This window comes from Microcaecilia unicolor, chromosome 7 (genome assembly GCF_901765095.1).
Source record: "Microcaecilia unicolor chromosome 7, aMicUni1.1, whole genome shotgun sequence".
NCBI lineage: Eukaryota > Metazoa > Chordata > Amphibia > Gymnophiona > Siphonopidae > Microcaecilia > Microcaecilia unicolor.
The window spans coordinates 225,369,306-225,391,652 of record NC_044037.1 but is presented as its reverse complement, the minus strand read 5'-3'; the positions used below and the strand labels follow the sequence as shown (position 1 = coordinate 225,391,652).

General features: G+C 44.0%; 1 protein-coding gene and 1 long non-coding RNA gene across 3 annotated transcripts in view; one reads left to right on the top strand and one right to left on the bottom strand.

The window, feature by feature from the left end:
* MAP3K20 (mitogen-activated protein kinase kinase kinase 20) overlaps positions 1 to 22,347 on the top strand; it is a 292,039-nt gene that overhangs the window by 152,229 nt on the left and 117,463 nt on the right. Inside the window, exon 12 of one of the 2 annotated variants that reach the window (XM_030210691.1) lies at positions 18,543 to 19,135. The exons of the other annotated variant lie outside the window; for it this stretch is intronic. Within the exon in view, the coding sequence (XP_030066551.1) occupies positions 18,543 to 18,872 (330 nt within the window). The 3' untranslated portion in view covers positions 18,873 to 19,135. Of the gene's footprint in view, positions 1 to 18,542; positions 19,136 to 22,347 lie in introns of those variants that run through there. 2 annotated transcript variants of the gene reach the window in all.
* On the bottom strand, positions 6,049 to 19,992 carry LOC115474967. Its single transcript, XR_003942951.1, has 4 exons — positions 19,554 to 19,992; positions 15,845 to 15,847; positions 13,841 to 13,848; positions 6,049 to 6,059 (listed from the first exon to the last, which is right to left on the bottom strand). It is a non-coding gene; the product is annotated as an uncharacterized LOC115474967 (long non-coding RNA).

Below are 22,347 nucleotides of genomic sequence, written 5' to 3'. Positions count from 1 at the left end.
GATTTCCTTTTAAAGGCAAGCTGCTCTTTGGGGTCGAGCTGGACAAAATCGTGACCGATCTCGGCACGTCTAAGGGCAAGAAGTTACCAGAGGTCAGGGCTCGGGCTAGTACTCGCCCTGGTACCTCCAGAGGACGGTTTCAGGAAACCCGTCGGTACCGCCCGGGCAGGTCGGGCTCCTCTGCCCCCTCTTCCTTCAAGAGGAACTTCTCCCCCAAGCAGCATTCCTTTCGCAGAGACCGCCGTCCCGGAGGTGCTCCCTCCGGTCCTCCCCCAGGGTCTCGTACCCAATGACGGGGCCTTGGTCCACGCCCCAGTGCAGATTGGAGGATGGCTGTCCTCGTTTATGGGCGAGTGGACCACAATAACTTCAGACGCTTGGGCGCTGGAAGTCATCAGAGACGGCTACAAGCTAGAGTTCTGCCGACCCTTAAAAGACGGGTTTGTACTCTCTCCTTGCAAGTCTCCGGTCAAAGCTGTGGTAGTGCAGCAGACCTTGAACAATCTGATCCGCCTGGGGGCGGTCGTTCCGGTGCCAGAAAATCAGCTTGGCAAGGGACGTTACTCCTTTTTCTTTGTGATTCCAAAGAAAGGAGGTTCTGTACGGCCTATCCTCGACCTCAAAGGGGTCAATTGGGCCTTGAAAGTTCGGCACTTTCGCATGGAGACCCTCCGCTCTGTTATAGCGGCAGTGAAGGCAGGAGAGTTCCTGGCATCCTTGGACATCAAGGAAGCGTACTTGCATATTCCCATCTGGCCTCCTCATCAACGCTTTCTGCGTTTTGCAGTAATGGGCCGACACTTCCAGTTCAGAGCCCTCCCGTTCGGGTTGGCTACTGCTCCGCGGACCTTCTCCAAAGTAATGGTGGTCTTCGCGGCCTTCCTGAGGAAGGAAGGAGTTCAAGTCCATCCTTATCTGGACGACTGGTTGATCCAAGCCCCCTCTTATGCAGAGTGCGGCAAAGCTGTGAACCGGGTGGTTGCTCTTTTGAGCTCCCTGGGGTGGATCATCAACTGGGAGTAAAGCCAGCTGCGCCCGACTCAGTCCCTGGAGTATCTGGGAGTTCGATTCGACTCCCAAGTGGGCAGAGTGTTCCTGCCAGACAATCGGATTGTCAAGTTTCAGGCTCAGGTGGACTAGTTCCTAGTAGCCTCTCCTATTCGGGCTTGGGACTACGTGCAGCTGTTGGGCTCTATGACGGCCACGATGGAAGTAGTGCCCTGGGCCAGGGCTCATATGAGACCACTACAACAATCTCTGCTGCTGCGCTGGACTCCGATGTCGGAGGATTATGCTGTGCGCCTTCCCTTGGACCCAGCAGTGCGCAAGGCGCTGAGCTGGTGGACGCAGACAGACAAGTTGTCTGCAGGAATGCCTCTGGTGACCCCGGAGTGGATTGTCGTCTCGACAGACGCCTCTTTGATGGGCTGGGGAGCCCACTGCTTGGGAAGGACAGTGCAGGGGCTCTGGTCTCCTGCAGAGGCAAGTGGTCTATCAACCTCCTGGAACTCAGAGCCATTCGGTTGGTGTTGTTGGAGTTCATCCCGGTACTGGTGTTGAAGCCTGTACGGGTCCTGTCGGACAATGCCACGGCTGTGGCCTATGTCAACCGCCAGGGAGGTACCAAGAGCGCCCCTCTAGCCAAGGAGGCCATGAATCTATGCCAGTGGGCGGAAGCGAACCTGGAACAGCTGTCAGCGGCCCACATTGCCGGAGTCATGAATGTCAAGGCGGACTTTCTCAGTCGCCATACCTTGGAGCCCCGAGAGTGGCAGCTATCTGCTCAGGCGTTCTTGGGCATCACGAAGCGCTGGGGCCAGCCGAGCCTAGATCTGATGGCGTCATCGGCCGATTGCCAAGTGCCGCGCTTTTTCAGCAGAGGACGGGACCCTCGATCCCTGGGAGTAGATGCTCTTCTCCAACGGTGGCCGACACAAGAGCTTCTCTATGTGTTCCCGCCCTGGCCCATGTTGGGCAGGGTGCTAGACCGGGTGGCAAAGCATCTCGGCAGGGTAATCCTGGTGGGTCCGGATTGGCCCAGACGTCCCTGGTATGCGGACTTGATCAGGCTCTCAGTCGGCGATCCTCTGCGGCTGCCAGTGGAGCAGGGCCTGTTACATCAGGGTCCCGTGGTGATGGAGGATCCCTCCCCCTTTGGTCTTACGGCCTGGCTATTGAGCGGCAGAGTCTGAGAAAGAAGGACTTCTCAGACAAGGTCATCGCCACTATGCTGAGAGTGAGGAAGCGCTCTACTTCTACTGCTTACGCCAGGGTTTGGCGTATCTTTGCAGCGTGGTGTGAAGCAGGCTCACTTTCTCCCTTCACTGCTCCAATTTCTTCAGTGTTGGCATTCCTGCAAGAAGGTCTGGAGAAAGGCCTGTCGCTCAGTTCCCTGAAAGTTCAGGTAGCGGCTCTGGCTTGCTTCAGGGGCCGCCTGAAGGGTGCTTCCCTGGCTTCGCAGCCAGATGTGGTGCGCTTTCTCAAGGGAGTTAATCACCTGCACCCTCCTCTGCACTCAGTGGTGCCTGCGTGGAATCTCAACCTGGTGCTAAGAGCATGGCAGAAGCCGCCTTTTGGACCCTTGTCGAGGGCATCTCTGAAAGACCTGACGTTGAAAGCAGTCTTTTTGGTGGCTACCTCTTCAGCCAGAAGAGTTTCCGAGCTCCAGGCACTCTCATGTCGAGAGCTTTTTCTGCAGTTCACTGAGGCAGGAGTGACTATTCGCCAGTGCCTTCCTTCCTGCCCAAGATTGTTTTTCGCTTCCATGTGATTCAGCAGCTCTGTCTCCCTTCCTTTCGTAGGGAGGTCTACCCAGAGGAATACTCTGCTCTCAATTTCTGGATGTGAGACGAGTCATCATCAGATACTTGGAAGTGACCAATGATTTCCGGAAATCGGATCATCTGTTTGTCCTGTTTACAGGTCCTCGTAAGGGTCTGCAGGATTCTAAGCCTACAGTGGCAAGATGGGCAAGGAAGCCATTGCAGCGGCTTATGTGGCCGCGGGGAAGGTGCCGCCTATCCAGCTGAAGGCTCATTCCACTAGAGCTCAGGCGGCCTCGATGGCAGAGGCCGGGTCCGTCTCCTTGGCAGAGATATGCAAGGCGGCAACTTGGGCATCGGCCCATACATTCTCCAAGCATTACCGCTTGACTGTGGCTGCTCGGGCGGAGGCCCGGTTTGGAGCTTCAGTGTTGCGGTCAGGGATTTCTATGTCCCGCCCTGGGTGAGTACTGCTTCGGTACATCCCACCAGTCTATGGATTGATCAGCTTGATGATATGGAAGGTAAAATTATGTATCATACCTGATAATTTTCTTTCCATTAATCATAGCTGATCAATCCATAGCCCCTCCCAGATATCTGTACTGTTTTATTCTGGTTGAATTTTAGGTTCAAGTTTAGTCTTCAGTTACTTCAGGAGGACTTCGTGTTCAAGTTTTTTCACTTGGATTCTTCAAGAGTTGAGACGAGTTTGTGTTACAGTGAGCTGCTGCATTCCTCTCCCCTCCGTTTTACGGGGCTGGATTGAGACTTAAATTCTGCCGGCACTCCCTCCCGCTTCGTGCGGCTGTAGGGCAGCTTTGTACCCCTCCCGCTTCGGCGGTGTTAGGGTCAGTCAGCTCCTCCCGCGGTTGCGGTTGCAGGATAAGCCAGATCCCCCCGCATCGGCGGGTGTGGTGTCCCTCCCCCGCTCCGCGGGGATGAGCTGGACGGATTCCCCTCCCCCACTTGTGTGGGGATGAGCTGGGTTAATTCCCCTCCCCCGTTTCGGCGGTGGTGAGCTGGGCAGAGTGTCCCTTCGTGGGTGTAATTCTCTAAGTGCTGAGTCCTGCGGATGGAGCTTTGATATCGACATACTGAGGAGTTTCCGGCAGCACATGACCACATATAGGGAGGCAAAAGTTTGCTCTCTATCTCCACCTGCTGGTAGATGGACACAACCCACCAGTCTATGGATTGATCAGCTATGATTAATGGAAAGAAAATTATCAGGTATGATACATAATTTTACCCTAATGCCCAGGACATCTTTATTTAACACTTTGGAAGCCATAGATTGCTTGCTCCTGTCAACTCCAAGTTATTATTGGGTAATAATTGATACAATAGTCAAGTTCTCCTCTTAAATCTATACAACAGACATTTTTGGACCCATTCCCTTCTGGTTCTGAAAAGGACCACTGTATATATTAAACCATACTTCTTCAGCAGATCGGGGCTGCACAATGATCTTATTATTATTATTAGCATTTGTATAGCGCTACCAGACACACGCAGCGCTGAACACCTGATACAACGAGACAGTCCCTGCTCAAAAGAGCTTACAATCTAAATAATACAGACAGACAAGACAGTTACAGGTGAGGGAAGTAATGGGTGAGAAGGATGGAAGGGACAAGGGGAGGGCAATTGAGTAATGGCTAGGAGCTAAAAGCAGCAGTGAAAAGGTGGTCTTAAGGTCCTTTTTCAAATTGTTCTTAGTCTCGGAGGAACAACAAGATATGCATTAACTATTGTAATGTGTTGCCTTAGAAAAAGCAGATAAAAATATCTAGGGGGCAATGTTTAGTGGAAGCGTATCCAGTTAAGGTTAACAAGATATTCTGGGGCCCTTTTGACTAAAGGGTTGGCACGTGGCAACGGGCTTGCCACGTGCCAATCCAAAACTACCGCCAACCCAACGTGGGTGCTAGTAGTAGTTCTGCCCTCAGCATTCACCATTTCCAGCACTAGCAGTAATTAGGGGAAATTATTAAAGCAGGGGGTCACCCAGCGGTAATCGGATAGTGCCGCGCACTGCCCGGTTACCGCCGGGTTAGTGTAGGGGAGATAAACATAAAGGAATCCTGTTCAGAAGGAAGGGATCCTCAGGAACTTAGCCTTGAATGGGTGGCAGAGACGGTTGGGAGGCGGGGCTAGTGCTGGGCAGACTTATATGGTCTGTGCCAGGGCTGGTGCTTGGGAGGCGGGGATAGTGCTGGGTAGACTTTTACAGTCTGTGCCAGAGCCGGTGGTGGGAGGTGGGGCTGGTGGTTGGGAGGCGGGGGATAGTACTGGGCGGACTTATACGGTCTGTGCCCTGAAAAAGACAGGTACAAATCAAGGTAAGGTATACACAAAAAACTAGCACATATGAGTTTATCTTGTTGGGCAGACTGGATGGACCGTGGCGGTAAGTACTCATTCGGAAATAGCCAGGCATCAAGTGCAAACTTACTGCACAACCATTTAATTTTTTTCCAATGTTCACCTGCTGTGGTAAAAGGGGCCCTGGCATACGGCAGGGCCCCTTTTTACTGCAGCTTAGTGAAAGTGCCCCTCAGTGACCTGTGCTGTTGAGTTGATGTACTGAGGATAGCAGTATAGAAAGATCCAGATCCCTTTATCTGGATATCTTAGAACTACTGTATCTGCAGACCAGGGGTGTAGGTAGGTGGGGCCACGGGGGCATGGGTCCCCACACATAAGCCCTGGCCCCCTCTACTTTTGCCCCCCCCCCCCCCCCCCCCCCCCCCCCCCCGCTGCCACCGCCAACCCTCCCCCATCGCCGCCATGTACCTTTGCTGACAGGGGTCCCCAACCCCCGCCAGCCGAAGTCATCTTCAGCACCAGTCGACTCCGGCACCTTTGGTGATGATCTGTTTCTGACTCCTGATGTCCTGCATGCACGTCCTGCACGGGGCTACATACAGGATGTGCATGCAGGACGTCAGGAGTTAGAAACAGATCATCAGCGAAGGCGCCGGAGTCGACCGGCACTGAAGAAGACTTCGGCTGGCGGGGGTTGAGGACCCCCGCCAGCAAAGGTACCTGGCGGTGACAGGGGAGGGTTGGCGGTGGCGGGGGATCGGCAGCTGGGGAGGGTGGGCTAAACTGTGCCCCCCCACCTTGGGCTCTGGATCCCCCTCCCGCCAAGGTCTGGCTATGCCCCTGCTGCAGACAGTCTTAACCCATAAGCTTTTCTGGATAGCAGTGAATGAGCTCACTCTGGATAAACTTTTGGTCTGCTCCTGGCATGTTTTTACCAGATATTGAGTTGTCTGGTTAAAATTTAAGCTTTTCTTTGTGGGGTGGGGGGAAAGGGGTGTTAATACAAAGCATGTATCCAGGTCACTCCCAAACCCAAACTAAGGAGTCCTTTTACTAAGCTGCACTAAGAAATGGGTTTTGTAGTCTCTTACATTGGCATTTCCTGTGTGTTAAGCTCATTTCTAGCAAGACCATCAAAAATGGCGTTTAAAAAAGTGTTTCATTAATGGCTGTTTAGGTGACATTAAGGGCTCCCACATTATGGATGCTCCCCTAACCAGTTAACATGGCGGTAATATGTACCAAGTGATTAGTGCATCTGTGTCCATTCTCCACCTCTGATATACCCCCCCCCCCCTTAAAAAAAAAAAAAAATTTCCGCTTAGTGTACACAGATGGCAAAACTAACACAGAATGCTTTAGTGCTAACATGAACCTAATGCAGCAAAAATGGCTTAAGACAGCTTAGTAAAAGGGCCCCTAAACCAGATAAATGTCTGTGGATATTGACCCCCATTGATCAGCAAAGTGGTCAAGGAAAAAGATCTGGAATAAACAAAAAGAGAGGCAGAGAATTACATTGTATTAAATGTGAACTGAATATTAAAATCTTTTAGAAATCAAGAACACAATATAGGGGCCGTTTTATTAAAATGCAGTAAAGCTTTGCACTTGCTCTGTATTAGAAGCAGAAATTACTGTGCAGTAAGGGCAGAGTCTGTGCCCTAAATGTTGGAGGCGCTCTTATCCAGTTACTACACACACAGATTCTTTACTTCGCAATAATTGTATTCACAGTGTGGATGCACTTACCGCCCCCCAGTGGTAACTGCACTTGCTCCTATTGGAGAAGTGACAGTGCTCGGTATATTACCATGCACTGACAGAACCCATTTCCCAGCCCATAACAGCTTATATAGTTAGTGCATGAATTGGCATGAAGTATCATGGCAGTGCAGTAATGGTTACCAAACTCCTGCGCTAACAGTGCGTGATAATTCGTGGGCTGTTTAGCACACTTTGATAAAAGAGCCCCATAGTCTTTAAACCACACCAGGTATGATGTTGTGCCAAAGTAATTTAGTTACCAGGCACAGGCAACATTCACTAGCAGTGCTCAGGTAGAAGATTAAACGAGGAAAATGATCACAGTATATTTTTCTCCGTCTTTAGTTTTCAAAAATGCCTTCAGATGGACTTGTATAGAGCGGAGGAGTAGCCTAGTGGTTAGTGCAGTGGACTTTGATCCTGGGGAACCGAGTTCGATTCGCACTGCAGCTCCTTGTGACTCTGGGCAAGTCACTTAAACCTCCATTGCCCCTGGTGCAAAATAAGTACCTGAATATATGTAAACTGCTTTGAATGTAGTTGCAAAAACCTCAGAAAGGCAGTATATCAAGTCCCATTTCCCTTTCCCTTTATATTCTAAACGAACATGGCTGGAGGTTTAGCTTTGCTCCTCAAACGAGCAAAACGCCCATTCCTTTCTTAATTTCTTGATAAAAGTGTAAATGACTTAGTCAACAGTTAAACCGCTGTCTTTTTTTTAAGTCAGAAGGACTTGTGTTATTGTTAAAATGCAAATTTTATATGACCTCTGTAGTAACAGGTAATAGGATCATTGCCGTTCAAGAGTCATACAAAACCTTTCTGTAGGTGTGTTGTGATATTTGATGCATGGATTCAGCTGTGCAGATGGAACCTGATCAAGGTGGAAAGGGTGACAGTAGCAGCCAGGTATATTAGTTGATATCATTCATTTGAATTTAAATCTAATATGTAATAGTCTAGGTATAAAACAAATTGTGGTTGGCTTGTTAGTCCATTTGGATATGTAAAATAAGGGTCAATAAACAAGTTTTCACTGGTCCAACTCAAGATGTCTGTGACTATCTTCCAAGAGCTCTGATATAAAACAAAAGACTGTGTATAGGTGGCAGCATGTATGAAGTACTAAGAACAAACTTCAAAACTTATTCTCTTGTATGAGCGAAAAGCAGAGCATATCTCCATTGTAATCAATGAGCAGTTTTAAAAATGAAAGATGGTCGATATTCAAAGCAATTTGGCCGTTTAATATCGTTTGTCCAGAGCGAACTGTGGATATTCAGCAGCACTTAACTGGATGGTCCCGTTCAATATCCACAGTTAGCTCCTAAACCGAAACTGACTAATTTCTGAGTGGTCAGGGGGCACAGTCAGCACTTAGTGGTTAAGTGGCCTACTGGTTAGAGTACCATTCTTGACATCCAGAGGTGGCCAGTTCAAATCCTGCTGCTGCTGCTTTTGATCTTGGTCAAGTCACTTAACCCCCCATTGCCTCAGGTACAAACTTAGATTGTGAGCCCTCCAGGGACAGAGAAATACCCAGTGTACCTGAATGTAACTCACCTTGAGCTACTACTGAAAAAGGTGTGAGCAAAAATCCAAATAAATAAAAAAATAAAATAAATAAAGAGGACCGCATAAAACTCAGTCCTATCTTTATGCGGTTCATGTTACCTGGACACGGCTCAGCATTGAATATCCTGTGATAATACCAGCGATGACCAGAATTAACGCTGACCACCATCGGCTGAATTTACCCATATTTATATATATATATATATATATATATATATATATATATATATATATATATATATATATATATATATATATATGTTCCTTTCTTCTTTTCTTACTAGCAGCGATTAAAAAAGCTAGAAAACAACCAAGGATTTATTCAGTAGCTATAGTAGCAGTGTAAGCCCTAGGATTGCCTAGTTCCATACTTAATATAAAAAGTGCCAGTAGCATAAAAAAGGCGGGACGGTATACCCCGGGTGCAGGCAGCAAGAGGGTTCATGGAGCAGGCACATGGCTGTTGACTCTGCCAGTCCCTTTTCCCCTCTGACATTCCTTCCTGTTTTGGGGCAGGAGACCGGCAGAGCCGATAGTCGCGCACATGTTCCACGCTCCTCCTTGCTAGGAGGAAAGGAGGTGGGGTGATGCACTTCAGGAGGTATTGATGCGCTGGGAAGGCACAGTGGCGACCTGCCCCAGGTGGCAAACAAGCTAGGTACGTCACTGAAAAGTGCAACTGTTTCTTTTGTCGTAACATTTCTTTATGAATATTTCCATTCATGCCTAAGTCCCTTTAGTTCTGTGATCATTCTGTTTTTCAAGCGGGGACCATCTTGGCATTAAAAGTTCAGTGTAAGAGTCGGGACCCTCATTGGACAAATCAGCTTCCATCCTGAGTAACGGGGTCCAACTTCACTGATGTGCTCAGCCCAAGACAGGGTCCTCCAGTGATCTAGCCTAACTAAAACAGTCTGCTGTCTCCCATACCCCTCCCCTTCTCCCCAATTCTTGTAGTCCCTCACTTTCTTTTTCACAGAGGACCCAATATTAAGCCAGTGGTGTTAAACCCGGAAATCCAATGTTGGGTGATGTTTAGGCACTGACAATGAATTTGCAGGTTTCTGGAGCCAGCTAACACATAGCTGATAAAATACAATATTCAGCACTTAACTGGCTATGGGTCACCACATAAAGATAGGACTGACAGTTATGTGGTAAATCTGACTGGTTAAGTTCTGAATATCAGCACCTAACCAGCCAAGTGCTGATTTCATAAGTACATAAATGTTGCTATACTGGGTCCTTCAAGTCCACCATCCTGTTTCTAACAGTGGCTATTCCAGGTCACAAGTACCTGGCAAGTTCCCAAGACAGTACAATACATTTTATACTGCTTATCTTAAAAATAAGCAGTGGATTTTCCCAAAGTGACCAGAATTGCACACAGTATTCGAGGTTCGGTCGCACTGTGGAGTGGTACAAAGGCATTATAACATCCTCATTTTTGTTTTTCATTCCTTTCCGAATAATACCTAATATTCTATTTGCTTTCTTAGCCACCCTCACACACTGAGCAGAGGGTTTCAACGTATCGTCACCTAGATCCCTTTTTTTTTTTGTTACATTTGTACCCAGTGCTTTCCCACTCATGGCAGGCTCAATGCGGCTTACATGGGGCAATGGAGGGTTAAGTGATTTGCCCAGAGTCACAAGGAGCTGCCTGTGCCTGAAGTGGGAATCGAACTCAGTTCCTCAGTTCCCCAAGACCAAAGTCCACCACCCTAACCACTAGGCCACTCCTCCACTCTTTCCTGGTCGGTGACTCATAATGTGGAACCTTGCATCATGTAACAAGTTTTGGTTCCTGTTTCCCACATACATCACTTTGAACACCAAGTTTCCAAGTTTATTCCACATTTATTACCCTGCCCTTTGGGAATCGTCCATGCTGTTTACAGTCTTAAAAGAAAGCAGGGAATTGATAATTAAAATTAAACGTCATTTGCTATTTGGATGCCCAGTCTCCCAGTCTCGTAAGGTCCTTTTGTAATTTTTCGCAATCCTCTTGCAATTTAACAACTTTGAATAACTTTGTGTTGTCAGCAAATTTGATTACCTCACTAGTTACTCCCATCTCTAGATCATTTATAAATATGTTAAAAAGTAGCAGTCCCAGCACGGACCCCTGGGGAGCCCCACTATCTACTTTGTCCCCAGAATGCCCCCCAAATAGACAGTTTTCGGTTCGGCACTAACTGGTGAAGTGCCTCTGAAAATTAGTGGCTAGCCCTAAACAGGCAATGTAACTGGCCACTTTCTGGCTGGTTAAAGCTCTTTGACCATCAACCCCCCACAATCTGTTTGCCCAGTTCTTCTCCCTCTGTTGTATCTCACTTAGTATCTATCCTTCAGCCTTTCCCATCCTTTCCCTATCGCCTTCCAATCTGAGTTGCCCCTGATCTTCTCCAGAGGATTCCAGATGATGCCACCTCCAGAACAGCTGTTCTGTTTCTTCTGGCACCACTTGGCATTCAACGAGTTTGAGCCATATGGTGCTTGGACCCTCATGATGAGAGTAGTGTAGGAGTTTGGGCACTACACAACTCAGTTGTTGAGAGCTACGTAGTGCCAGAAGGAAGCAGAACAGGTGCTGGTTAAGGGTCTTGGCAAGAGCATAGCCAGGTGTTGACATCAAGGGGAGGAGACCTTTTGTAAAATAGACACTAGTATGAGGCTGAAGGACCGATCCGCCTAGGCACCATTTCATTCAAAATCCACTTGGGTTCCCTCCTAGCTATGCCTTTGAGCCTTAGGCACTCCAAGCAAACCTTCAGGCCCTCTTCAGTTCAGGGGGGAAGTTAAACGTGGGCTACTGTTAAAATGTGTTATTTTACTGTTACCACAGGTGTTAGTAAGTAGGTCTGACTGCATAAAATGGGACCTGCTGTAAAATAGCGCGACTTGTGGAACTAATTGGCTCATTATTCTATTAAATTGAGTACACAAATTGGGCGACCTTTTATAGAATCGGGGGGATAGTGCGCATGGGTGGCAAAAGTGATGCAAAACACTTTAGTGCATTAGGCACACGTTAGTGCCTAACACAGCTTAGTAAAAGGACCCCTAACTGCTTAAAGTTAAATCGAATAAGTGATATGGTTAATAAACTTTAAGCAGATAGTGTCCCAGTGAATATTCGCTCCCTAGTTCTCAGTAACATTCAGGTAATTCCAGTTTGTGGTGTGAGCTTCAACAAATATAAATTTGATACTTCTATTACATAACGCTTTTGTAATAATAAAAATGCACACTGCACAATTAAACCATACTAACACACAAATAATTATTCTAAGACTTTCCAGCTTACTTGTGGTTCTTACAGAGAGCACAGTGTATTGGCATGTGTACGTGAATGAGATTTCACACAAGTTGCTGCTTTGAACATACAGTCTGTCTTATTATTTGAAAGCAAGGCTGCTTAGCTATGGCCAGGTTTGTTTGCACTCTCTATACTTACTTGAATTCCTTCATTAATAAGATGCTGAGCTGCATGATGTACTTAGGATTCTATGTACTAAGCAGTTTTCCCACAGACACAGAGAGAGTAACCTCAGTGGGTGGCAGTAAGTGTTTCTTCCTCCCCTCCCCCCCCTCCCCCGCATGGCCTCATGGTAAGAGCAATTTTACCGCACAGCCATCTCTTTTTTTTTTTTTGGCCTTTTTACCCACTGCAGTAAAAAGGGCCTCAGCGTGCTGCAAATATGGCCCTTGACACTAATGCAGGGCCCTTTTTACCACAGCTCGGTAAAAGGACCCCTGAATTTGTTATTTATTCACTAGGAGGAAAAGTTTTGAAAAGCCCTTTTTTTTCATCACCAAGCAGAACTGAATCAGGAATACAAGTGGGTGATGTCATCACATAGTGCCAGGATGGAATAACTCTCCCAGAGAGGAATATAGAGGAATGTTGCTGAGAAAATCAGGTTCTGACCCTGCCCTCAATATGGTAAAAAGATTTGAACTTAGGCACACTCTCTAGATGCACCGTTTGTCTCAGCAGAGACCAGACATATGACTGTGGAAGAATGTCTCTGCAAGCTTGAAGGTATCATCTTGTTCTACTCCACAATCACCATGAGGTAGAGAAAAGATTCCCGCTTGCCCAAAAGGAAGAGAGAAAATAGTTTTCTGCGTAGATGTCGCCTGACCCAGTGTACTCCAGTAGATTATCATCTGTGGATGTTGCTTCTACCTCCATACTCGGTGGCTTTGAGAGGGTAATTTTATAACAGGTCACCTAGGTCAAGAAGCCAAGTAGGCACCTTTTCTAAACTTATTTTATGAAGACGTTTAAACGCAGCTGAAATTACAACTAAAACGCAGCTTTGTACGTTTAGAGCAGCCCAGTAGCTGGTGCATATATGCACAGCTGAAGTATGAACAAAGATATGAATTTTATAATCTACATGTGTATTTCTTGATTCTGCCCAAGCTTGTCATCCAAATGGGCCTACTTGGCATAGGTGATTCTTGTATGCATGAGGTGATTTATAAGAAGCATTTTACACGTGTATACTAGCATATAAATGCAAAAACTTCTTTATAAAATTATCCCCTTAGAGTCCAGCTGCAAAGGAGCAGTACCAGGCATTTTCCAAAGCAGTGCAAGTGTGACATCACTGGGTAAAGATCCCACACTATTGGGCCACTGGGGCAAAAAGGCATTTTAGGGTGCAGTGTTATCCGCATGAACTGCAGCCCATCAGCTCTACAAGGTTCAGTACATGCATAGCATCTTCAACAGGTCCAGGTCTATTCATCCAGCCTATGTCCCTGGTGACAGTCAGAACTAACAGCAATTCTAATGGAAGCAGATGAGTGTGGAACATATTTTATGCACTCAGCATATGATATATTTGACACTTCTTTTGAGAATATCAGCTTCTGCTATCATCTTCAGATGACAATGATGTTGCTTTGCAAAGACAAGCTTAAATTAACACATTCACCCCTTCCTCCTTAGTTGTTAAAAGGAGATTGCCTGTATATCAAGGATGCTTATGCTTATCCCAGTTTATTTCAACTGCAAAAAAATGTCTTCAATTCTTTCTTCACACCGAGCATTACCAGTGCAAAGTCCTCCCCTTTGGTCTTTCCTTGGCTCTCAGGGTTTTCACCAAATGTCCCATAGCTGGAGCAGCTCACATACACAAAGGGAAAGGGAAACGGGACTTTGCAACTACATTCAAAGCGGTTTACATAGTATATACAGGTACTTATTTGTACCTGGGGCAATGGAGGGTTAAGTGACTTGCCCAGAGTCACAAGGAACTGCAGTGGGAATCAAACCCAGTTCCCCAGGATCAAAGTCCGCAAACAGGGATGACTAGTGTTTTTATACCTTGATGACTGACTTCTGGCAGCTTTCTCGAAAGTCCTTACTGTCTCCTTCAGAAACAAACCAATACATCTTCAATAATTTTGTCATCAAGTTTGAGAAATCAGTGCATCAGCCTACACTCTAACTCTCTCATAGGAGCTGCCCCAGACACAGATCAAGCAAAAACTTTTCTGCTGCAAGACAAACACCTGATGCTAATGAAGAAAAGTTCAGTGCTTCATGATGGTCATAGTCAGAACCTCCTTGCAGATGTTAAGCCACTGTGGTACACTTAGTGCATTTTGCCCAACTCAAAATGAGAAGACCATAGTAGGATTTCAAGTTCCACTGTAATCAGTTCACCTGGCCTCTTTCTACCACAATTCATGTGTTGCTTTCACTGCAGACCATGTTGTAGTGGTAAATTTCAAAACCCAACCTAAATCCTGGGTGACCCTTTTGCACCACTGATAATTCTAATTTAAGTTCTCAAAGGAGAAGATTGCTCTCCGCCCAGCACGTTCTGTGAGCACTATCTATCTTAGCACCTTTTAACATTTGGAAGGTGCAGCATCCATCCACCCATGCACGGTCTTTTTAAAGACCTTCAAACATTGTTGAATTTGTCCACATTATTATTAGTCCTGCAGAATTTAACATCATCAGACTCCTGAATCAGGCACTACAATGCCGAAACGTGGTGCCATGTCGAGTCTTATGTACTGCACCAATAAAGTTTGTTTGTCCCATCGCCTGCCAAGCATTCGTCCTTTTTTCACACTTTTTATTCTGCCCTTTCTAATTTAAGTTAGTCCATCTTGGTTTGCAACTCAAGCAGGGAGCCTAGATACTGAGGGCGATTCCAATTCTATAATAGAATGTCTGACAGAAGCCTATTTTATAAATGAATATAGGCACCTACTTTTCTTTATATAATACTAGCCTAACATGTATATACATGCAAAACATTTAGGTATGATCACTTATGCCAGCCGTAGAGCTGCAGATACTCGCGTAACTCGCAGTATTCTATAAGTTATCCCCGGATTCTATATAGCATGCCTAGAGATCTGCGCCAGAATCCAAGTGTATTCTGTAACAACGCATGTAATTTAATTGGCTTAACAAGCCAATCAGCATTGTTAGCAGCACTTAACAAGCAATAATGAGCACTAATTGGCAATAATTAGAATTTACACGCAAACTCCCTAAGTGTATTCTGTAATGCACTGAGCCTAAATTTTAATGTGCACAGGCAAAAAGGGGTGTGGTTATGGGTGGGGAAAGAGCATGTTGTTATAGGATATGGTGCTCTGTGCATAAATGTACACACTGGGATTTATGCCACATTTTCATCGTTGTAAATGGAGGCGTGTAGTTTTAGGCACTGGGATATTAACTAAGCATATTCTATATACTGCGCCTAAATCTAGGCGCCACTTATAGAATATGATTAGGCAGAAATGTTTTCCACGGGGATTTTCTAGGCGCCATATATAGAATCTGGCCCTATATGCATAACTTTGAGCCTTGCCCATGCTGCATCCAAGTTTCACTCATGTACATAACCCCCCTTGCTGATATGTACTATGGAAATTGAGAGGGTATTTACAGAATAGTGCTTAGGCAGAACTTTGGCAGTTATGTTTATTTTATTTGCACATGTAATCAAAACACAAATGTTAGCACTTATCTTATAGAGAGCTACCCTCTCAGTGCCTCCTGCCTCCTGGAAAGTTGTATTCCTTCTTGAGCTGTGGGATTGAGAAGGCCACTGCCTTTGGGAAGGGCTGCACATGCTTGAAATGTACACTTCATTCTGAGTGATGGGAGCATTCTGGCAATGTGTGATTGCATCAACCACTTGTATGCATGATCAATTCCTGCTGTCTGTTGAAAAATCTGGTAACAGGTGAGCAACACTGCTTTACATTTCAAGTCTTTATACGAGCCATTCTTTGAAAAGGCGCCAGAGCACCTAGCTTAGCTTCCACTTTTTGGGTATCCAAGTTAAGCTGATTTTCAGCTGAACCTAGCAGCTGGCCATATTTTCAGTTGAAAATCAGCTTAACTGCTGAAATACGACTGACTAGATGGCATGGAAATTTAGTACTGAAAATCAGTGCTGGCTGGTTAAGTCCCCATAATCCCTACCCAGTAAACCAATGATTCCATTCCTCTCCCTCCTGTTTTGGAGCCTGCGCTGCACTTTCAGAACTGAAGCTAAGTGGCCGCTCTATTGTTTGCTTATTTTTTTTTAATGCAGTTTTAAAGTGAATTCTTTATTAGAAATATTTAGGCAGGGTGAAGGTTGGAGTGACAGATGATATGATTTGAACAAAACTAGGACTTGGGACAGCTGTGCAACTGTGAGAGGCCTGGTACCTTATATTTGTGAAACTTATGTCCTCCTACTCTGCTTTATAGAATTGGTGTTATAGATTTGGTGGGGATTAGTGTTTGCCATGATACCTATTACCCTATCTTTGATATCTCATAGCCTAATTTAAGGAGTCACAAAGGGGTGTGCTTAGCACCAATTCTATAGCAGCATTAGGGTGCCTAACCCAGGGCAGGCCTAGAGCCAGGACAAGAAAATACTGTCTATTATAAATCTCAGGTAGGGATCCTGTTCCATTCACAGGAGAAAATAAACACTAGAATGTTTCTTAGACATAACAAGATTCTCCAGTGGCCTGCTTACAGGGCCACACCCTAAATTGCTGTCTCTCAGCAAGGCAGTACACTTTATTTGTCTCAGGCCTGGTTCTCCAGAGTTACTAGTGTAGTCTCTAGCAGTTACTTAGGTCAAAAATTCAAAGTTGCAAGGTACTAGCTGTGTCCTGGGCTTTTATTCTTCCTAGACCATGCCCTCCTGGCTCTACCCCTCCTATGTTATATACCCCTTGGGCAGGACTATGGGTTTTAAGGTGTCTCTAACACTGTGGAGGAGTATCTTTAAAGGGAAGTGGCAGCGTCTTATAGACTCCCTCACACCATTAAAGAAAACGAGCACATACAATATGGTGCTCTGAAATTTAGGCAAAACCGATTACATAAGGTCAACGGCAGGCATAAATTGGCTGCCTATGTGCGCAACTGATAGTAATCTGTAAGCTGTGTGCATTGCTAGGTGAAAAACCCATGACGCATCCAGGCTCGGCCCACTTGTGATTATGTGCTAAGCAATATACATGCCAAGTTTATAGAATAGCATTTAGCACTTATGCACCAATTTGTGGCACCAAAATCACACTGAAGTGCAGTTATTGTATAAACTTGGTGAGCAAATCGGCAGCTCACGTTAGACGTCCCTTAGAGAATTACCTTTTGTGTTCTAAGGCTTGGATGATGGAATATAGCATTATTTATGTTGTGTACTCACCTCTCTCCTCCCCCTGGGTAGCAACAGCAGCTCTCAGTTAACTTGTTCTATGATTTGGGGGTAGCTGGTGTCAACAACATTTAAATTAGCTCCCTGCTGGATCCTAAAAAGGGACCTGTACTTTACTAGCAGTTTCCTGATGGGTCTTAGCAATGGTAGAAGAAACTAGACTGTGGCACTCAAAAATGGCCCATAATTTTACAGCATCAATGAGTATTAGACCAAATGACTTGTATTACATCAGGGGTAAAACAGATAACACTATACATTATAATAATTAACCTCTGAGCATTTCTTTTCTTTTCCATGTTCTTTTGGTCCAGAAATAATTGTCATATGTTAGAAAAATATTTCATGATAAACCTTCACATCCAGTATATTCTGGATTCATTTTTTTTTTAAAAACCCCAATAAGATAAGACATTTTCAGTCTGTACTCAATATACAGTATGAGGTTTTTTTTTAGTGAAACTAATTTGTAATAGTTGTATTAATGCTAAATATGTCCCTCCCTCTTTATCCTTGTCCTTCTAGGAGAGATGTTGAAACAACATTTGAATGGAAGTGTAATTAAGTTGTAGGGTGGGCTTTTTTTTTGTTGCCCTCTATTTTTAGTTCTTCCTCACCCATCTGGGCCGCAATATGAGGAACACCTGCTTGCCAGAGGAGTATCACTTAACAGATCATACTGTTGTTGGCTGGTAGCCATTGTTCTTTTCGGACCAGACCTATGCGACCCAATCAAAGTGTATTTCATCTTCATGTAAAAAATGACTGCAATTGAAGGTTGTAATTGATGGGGAGCAGATATGTCTGCTCTTGAAAACCAGAAAACAAAATATATTTATTTAAAAAAACAAATCCTTATATTATAGGATCTGCAGGCACACGTGTAGCTTTCTATATAGCCAAAGAATGAAGAACATTAAAACTATGGAAAATGTCATATGTATGCTTAAACAGAAAAATACAGGTAGAAAGTTTTGAAAAAATTAATACCGTAAAGTCAGAAACCCTGAAGAATGAAACCAGGAAGTTCAGTTGTGGTCCAGTCTCCCAAAGCCCACCTTCTTTTGATTAAAAAAAGAAAATTAGAGAAATTATGAATACAAGCCTGATCATGCATAAAATTCATTTTTCCTCTTGAAAGTCTTATGACCTGTATTTCTTTTCCAGACTGTTTTAGTTCTTTCCCTTGTGTATGTTTTTTGTTTTATTTTTTTTTTCAAATTAAGATCTAAGCCTGATTAAGTCAGATAAAACCTTTCACTTCCATGTTTTAATTCGTTCACTAATAATTTTATTTTCCTTTTACTGGCCACTAGTCTGTTTTCTTGTCTTTGATTATAAATTGATTCTAACTTTGCCTTTACTTCTGTCCTTTCCTCCTCTTTAATAGCTTGTCTTTCCTGTTACTGGGAGAATCTCTCAGAAGTCTTTCTTTGAATCTAAAACAGAGGAGTCAAACAGTGCAGAGATGTCTTGTCAGATCACAGCCGCCAGTAACGGGGAGGTAGATGGCATGAACAAAAGTCTGCAGGTCATGATGAAGGGCTTTGGAAATGTCTTCTCTATCAATGTAGGAGGACCTGACCTGCATTCTGGGATGCAGGTAAACCTGCAAGCCAAGCAGAATTCTTCCAAAACCACCTCGGTCAGAAAAGGGACGAAAATGGACATGGCTGTTGGGTTCAATGATTTCGACTGGTCAGATGAGAGCAGTGATTGAAGTCAAACATTGAGTAAATGGAGCTTTCTGCCTTGCTGTGTTAGGAACTGAGTTCAAGGTTCAGAAACTGAGCATGCAATGGCCTAGTTTTGACCTGTAAACATGAAGAAAAAAAAATGCAACACAATTTGATTTAGGTCAGTCATGCTTGTATGTGCAAAGACTGTTATGTTTGTTAAGATTATATGTTTTTTTTTTGTTTTGACATTGTTTGAACTTAAAATGCGAATTTTGTTAATAAAAATGGGTACAGTTTGCATTCATATTACACCATGAGGCCTTATGACATAAATTTCTGTGGCCTAGTATAGAATTGTTTGATCACTATGTAGAATCTCCAGGGGCCTTAGATTTTTCTCTGTAAACGTGAATTCCAGATAGTTTTATTTTGAAATGAGAACACCCGAATGTGTCCAGCCTCTTCATACACATGCCTTGCACTATGGGCTTGTAACGTGCTTTCATTTTAAACCTGTGCTCTTTCCTCTGTGACACAAGACAAACTATTGAATTGCTTTATTGAAGGTCTCCCTCCCTGTACATACAGAAAACCATCAATAAACTGTGGCCAAACTTCTCCCTGTCAATGCCACATAAAGAGCAGCTGAAGTAGAACACTGTAAAACTGATGGCAGATCATTGATAGGGTAATACAAATTGTGCAGTAAAGAATATGTGAACTAAATACGCTCACCTTAACTAGATGCACAAAGCAAAGTATGAATGAGAATGCCTCAGTAAAAAAAACACTAGGAGAAAAAGCTTCTATAAGCCAAAGCCTGCTTTAATTATAGTGGACCACAAAATGGCTGCAATACAGTCACTGGCATATAAAACCTCCTATGTATTCACCAGTCAATCTTGGCATTTAAACCATGTGGTTCGAGGGACTTTAATTTAAAGATCCACCTTTGCCCTACTTGATCCCTCTGAATAAGAGAAGAGGGAATAGACGTAAGCAAAGAGTGATGCCATTTTTGGTAGGAGAGGCCCGTAGCCTGCAGTAACACTGAGTGCCGAACTTTGTAGCACTGAACTAGGGGACAGGACTTGATACACTGCCTTTCTGTAGTTACAATCAAAACAGTTTACATATTATATACAGGTACTTATTTTGTACCCGGGGCAATGGAGGGTTAAGTGACTTGCCCAAGGTCACAAGGAGCTGCAGTGGAAGTTGAACCCACTTCCCCAGGGTCAAAGCCTGTTGCACTAACCACTAGGCTACTTCTCCACTCAGTAAGGTTTGATTTTGTAAATGTGTGTGTGAGCTAGATGCTGTAATGCCGATATTTTTCTGCATGCTCTTTTCAGCGTATCCCACATGTCTTTGAAGCAGGTGGACGAAACGTTGACCATCGTCAGGCAGCTTGCGGTAGTGTCATGCAGAACAGCAATGTTTTTAAGTTAAATACAACTCATGCTTACTTTTAACAAGAAAGATGTGTCTTTAAATGAGACTCAAAAGATTTTTCTGAAAGATGAAGTAAAGTGAAGAGTTTTTAAAATGTCAGTGATAGTATTGTAGCCACTTTGTGGTCCGCTGTAGTAAGCTTTAGCTCGTTGAGACATTTTCCTCCTAGTGTTTTTCACTGTAGCGTTTTCATTCATACTTTTTTGTGCATTTAGTTAAGACAAGAGTATTTTTCTATGTGTTGTATATTTTGGACTCCACCTCCTCCTTTGATATGATTAGTGTGATCTAAATTTTAAGACAAGTAAATTAGAGCTACTAAAGGAAATTGGTAGGTAGCATGCTAGAGGTACACTGCTATTCCTGGCCACATTAATGGTATAACTATGCAGCATCTAGGAACTCAAAGCTGATAGGCAAAAAGGGAAAATATGGGTTTCCTCTTGCCAAAACACCAACAAACAAAAAAAAAAAGGAAATCTGTCGTTTCTGAGGAGCTAATTTGGCACCCTCCATCCTCCGCATTTCAATTGTGCATAGTCAAAAGAAGGTGATTGTAGTGAGGTAGATGCTGTGAAAAAGAAAGGTGAGACGGGATCATAAAAATATCAAAAGAAATGCCAAAAAATCAGCAAAGAGGATAATTGTGAGTGCTGACCTTTATAAGATGAATTGTAGTCCTTGAAAGGCTGGCGGTGGCAGGTTTTGTTTTCCGCTTGATGTTAGTAAAATTATTTTTGTAAATGCCACATCCTGTACAGCGAGACCAAAAATCTTACTGTATGTTTGAAAATCCATAAGCAGAGAAATGAGTATGTGTATATAGATTTAAATTGCCTTCCTTTCTGTGATTTTAGCTTTGTACATAGACATCCAGCTTTGGTATAAAATGTAGGCCACTTTTGTTTCTATAAAGCTAGTCGGCATAAAGCAACAGTTTTATTATTATTATTATTATTTTTTGCCAGAAATGTTTTTTTTTTTTTAGTTTAAAAGAATCTAGCAGTATATGTAATTTCAGCAGCAAATACATCCTTCTGTCTTCCCTCCTAGCTGCTCAAACCACAGCACTGTCAATCAGAGCAGCTTGAAGCCGACCTGATTGGTTCTGCTCTCTGATGGGCTCCACCATGGTGTGAGAGCAACTGGAATGGCAGAAAGAGGAAAATTATTGCTAGCTCAAATTATTTTGCTTCACGTAGAGTTGTTTAAAGAATTGTGCATTACAATTTTCATGATTAAAGCAAAAATTTAGTTAAGAGAGACTACTGCTTTAAGAATCTATTCACTACATTTTCTTCCATTTTGTACGTAAGACTAAAATCCTAAGGAAATGTTGTCTTTCTATACTTTGGAGGCAGTATTAATTAGCCCCCCAGTGTCGGAAAGTATTTGGTAGTTGTAGTGCACATTTGTGCGGCTAATTTTGTGTTAATTAGTTAGCCCGGTGGTTCCTAAACCTGGTCCTGGGGTTACCCCAGCCAGACAGGTTTTCAGGATATCTACAATGAATATTCATGAGAGAAATTTGCATACAGTGGAGGTAGTGCAAGCAGATCTCTTTCAGTAATTATACCATCCAAAAACACTAAATTCTTTTGGGGAGCTGTCTCAAACCTTCAAAACTATTGCTCTCCCATAGAAAATGAAGCTGGGAAGATGCATGGCGTGATTAATGTTGCTGTCGTATTTAGCAGGGGGGTATGCCTTGATACAGCTGGAAAGCGAAACATGGTCTGTGTCGTACAAAAATCACCTCCGTCTGAAATACATCTTTAAGATGAGTACTACAATTTAAGCACTTATTAAAATTACAAGAAATGTATTTAAAGCTGAAATAATTTTGTTACAAATCATGCAAAGAAGAAGATTTAAATATTTAAAACTTGATATTTAGAGAATTCTACCGCAACCCGATGAAGAGGTGGGTGTGTATTTCTTGCTGTATTAAGACATGACTCAGTGAGTGACATGCTGAGGGTTGTGGATATAGTCATTTTCTATGGGAGAGCAATAGTTTTGAAGTTGCAATCTCTTTCATGTATATTCATTGTGGATATC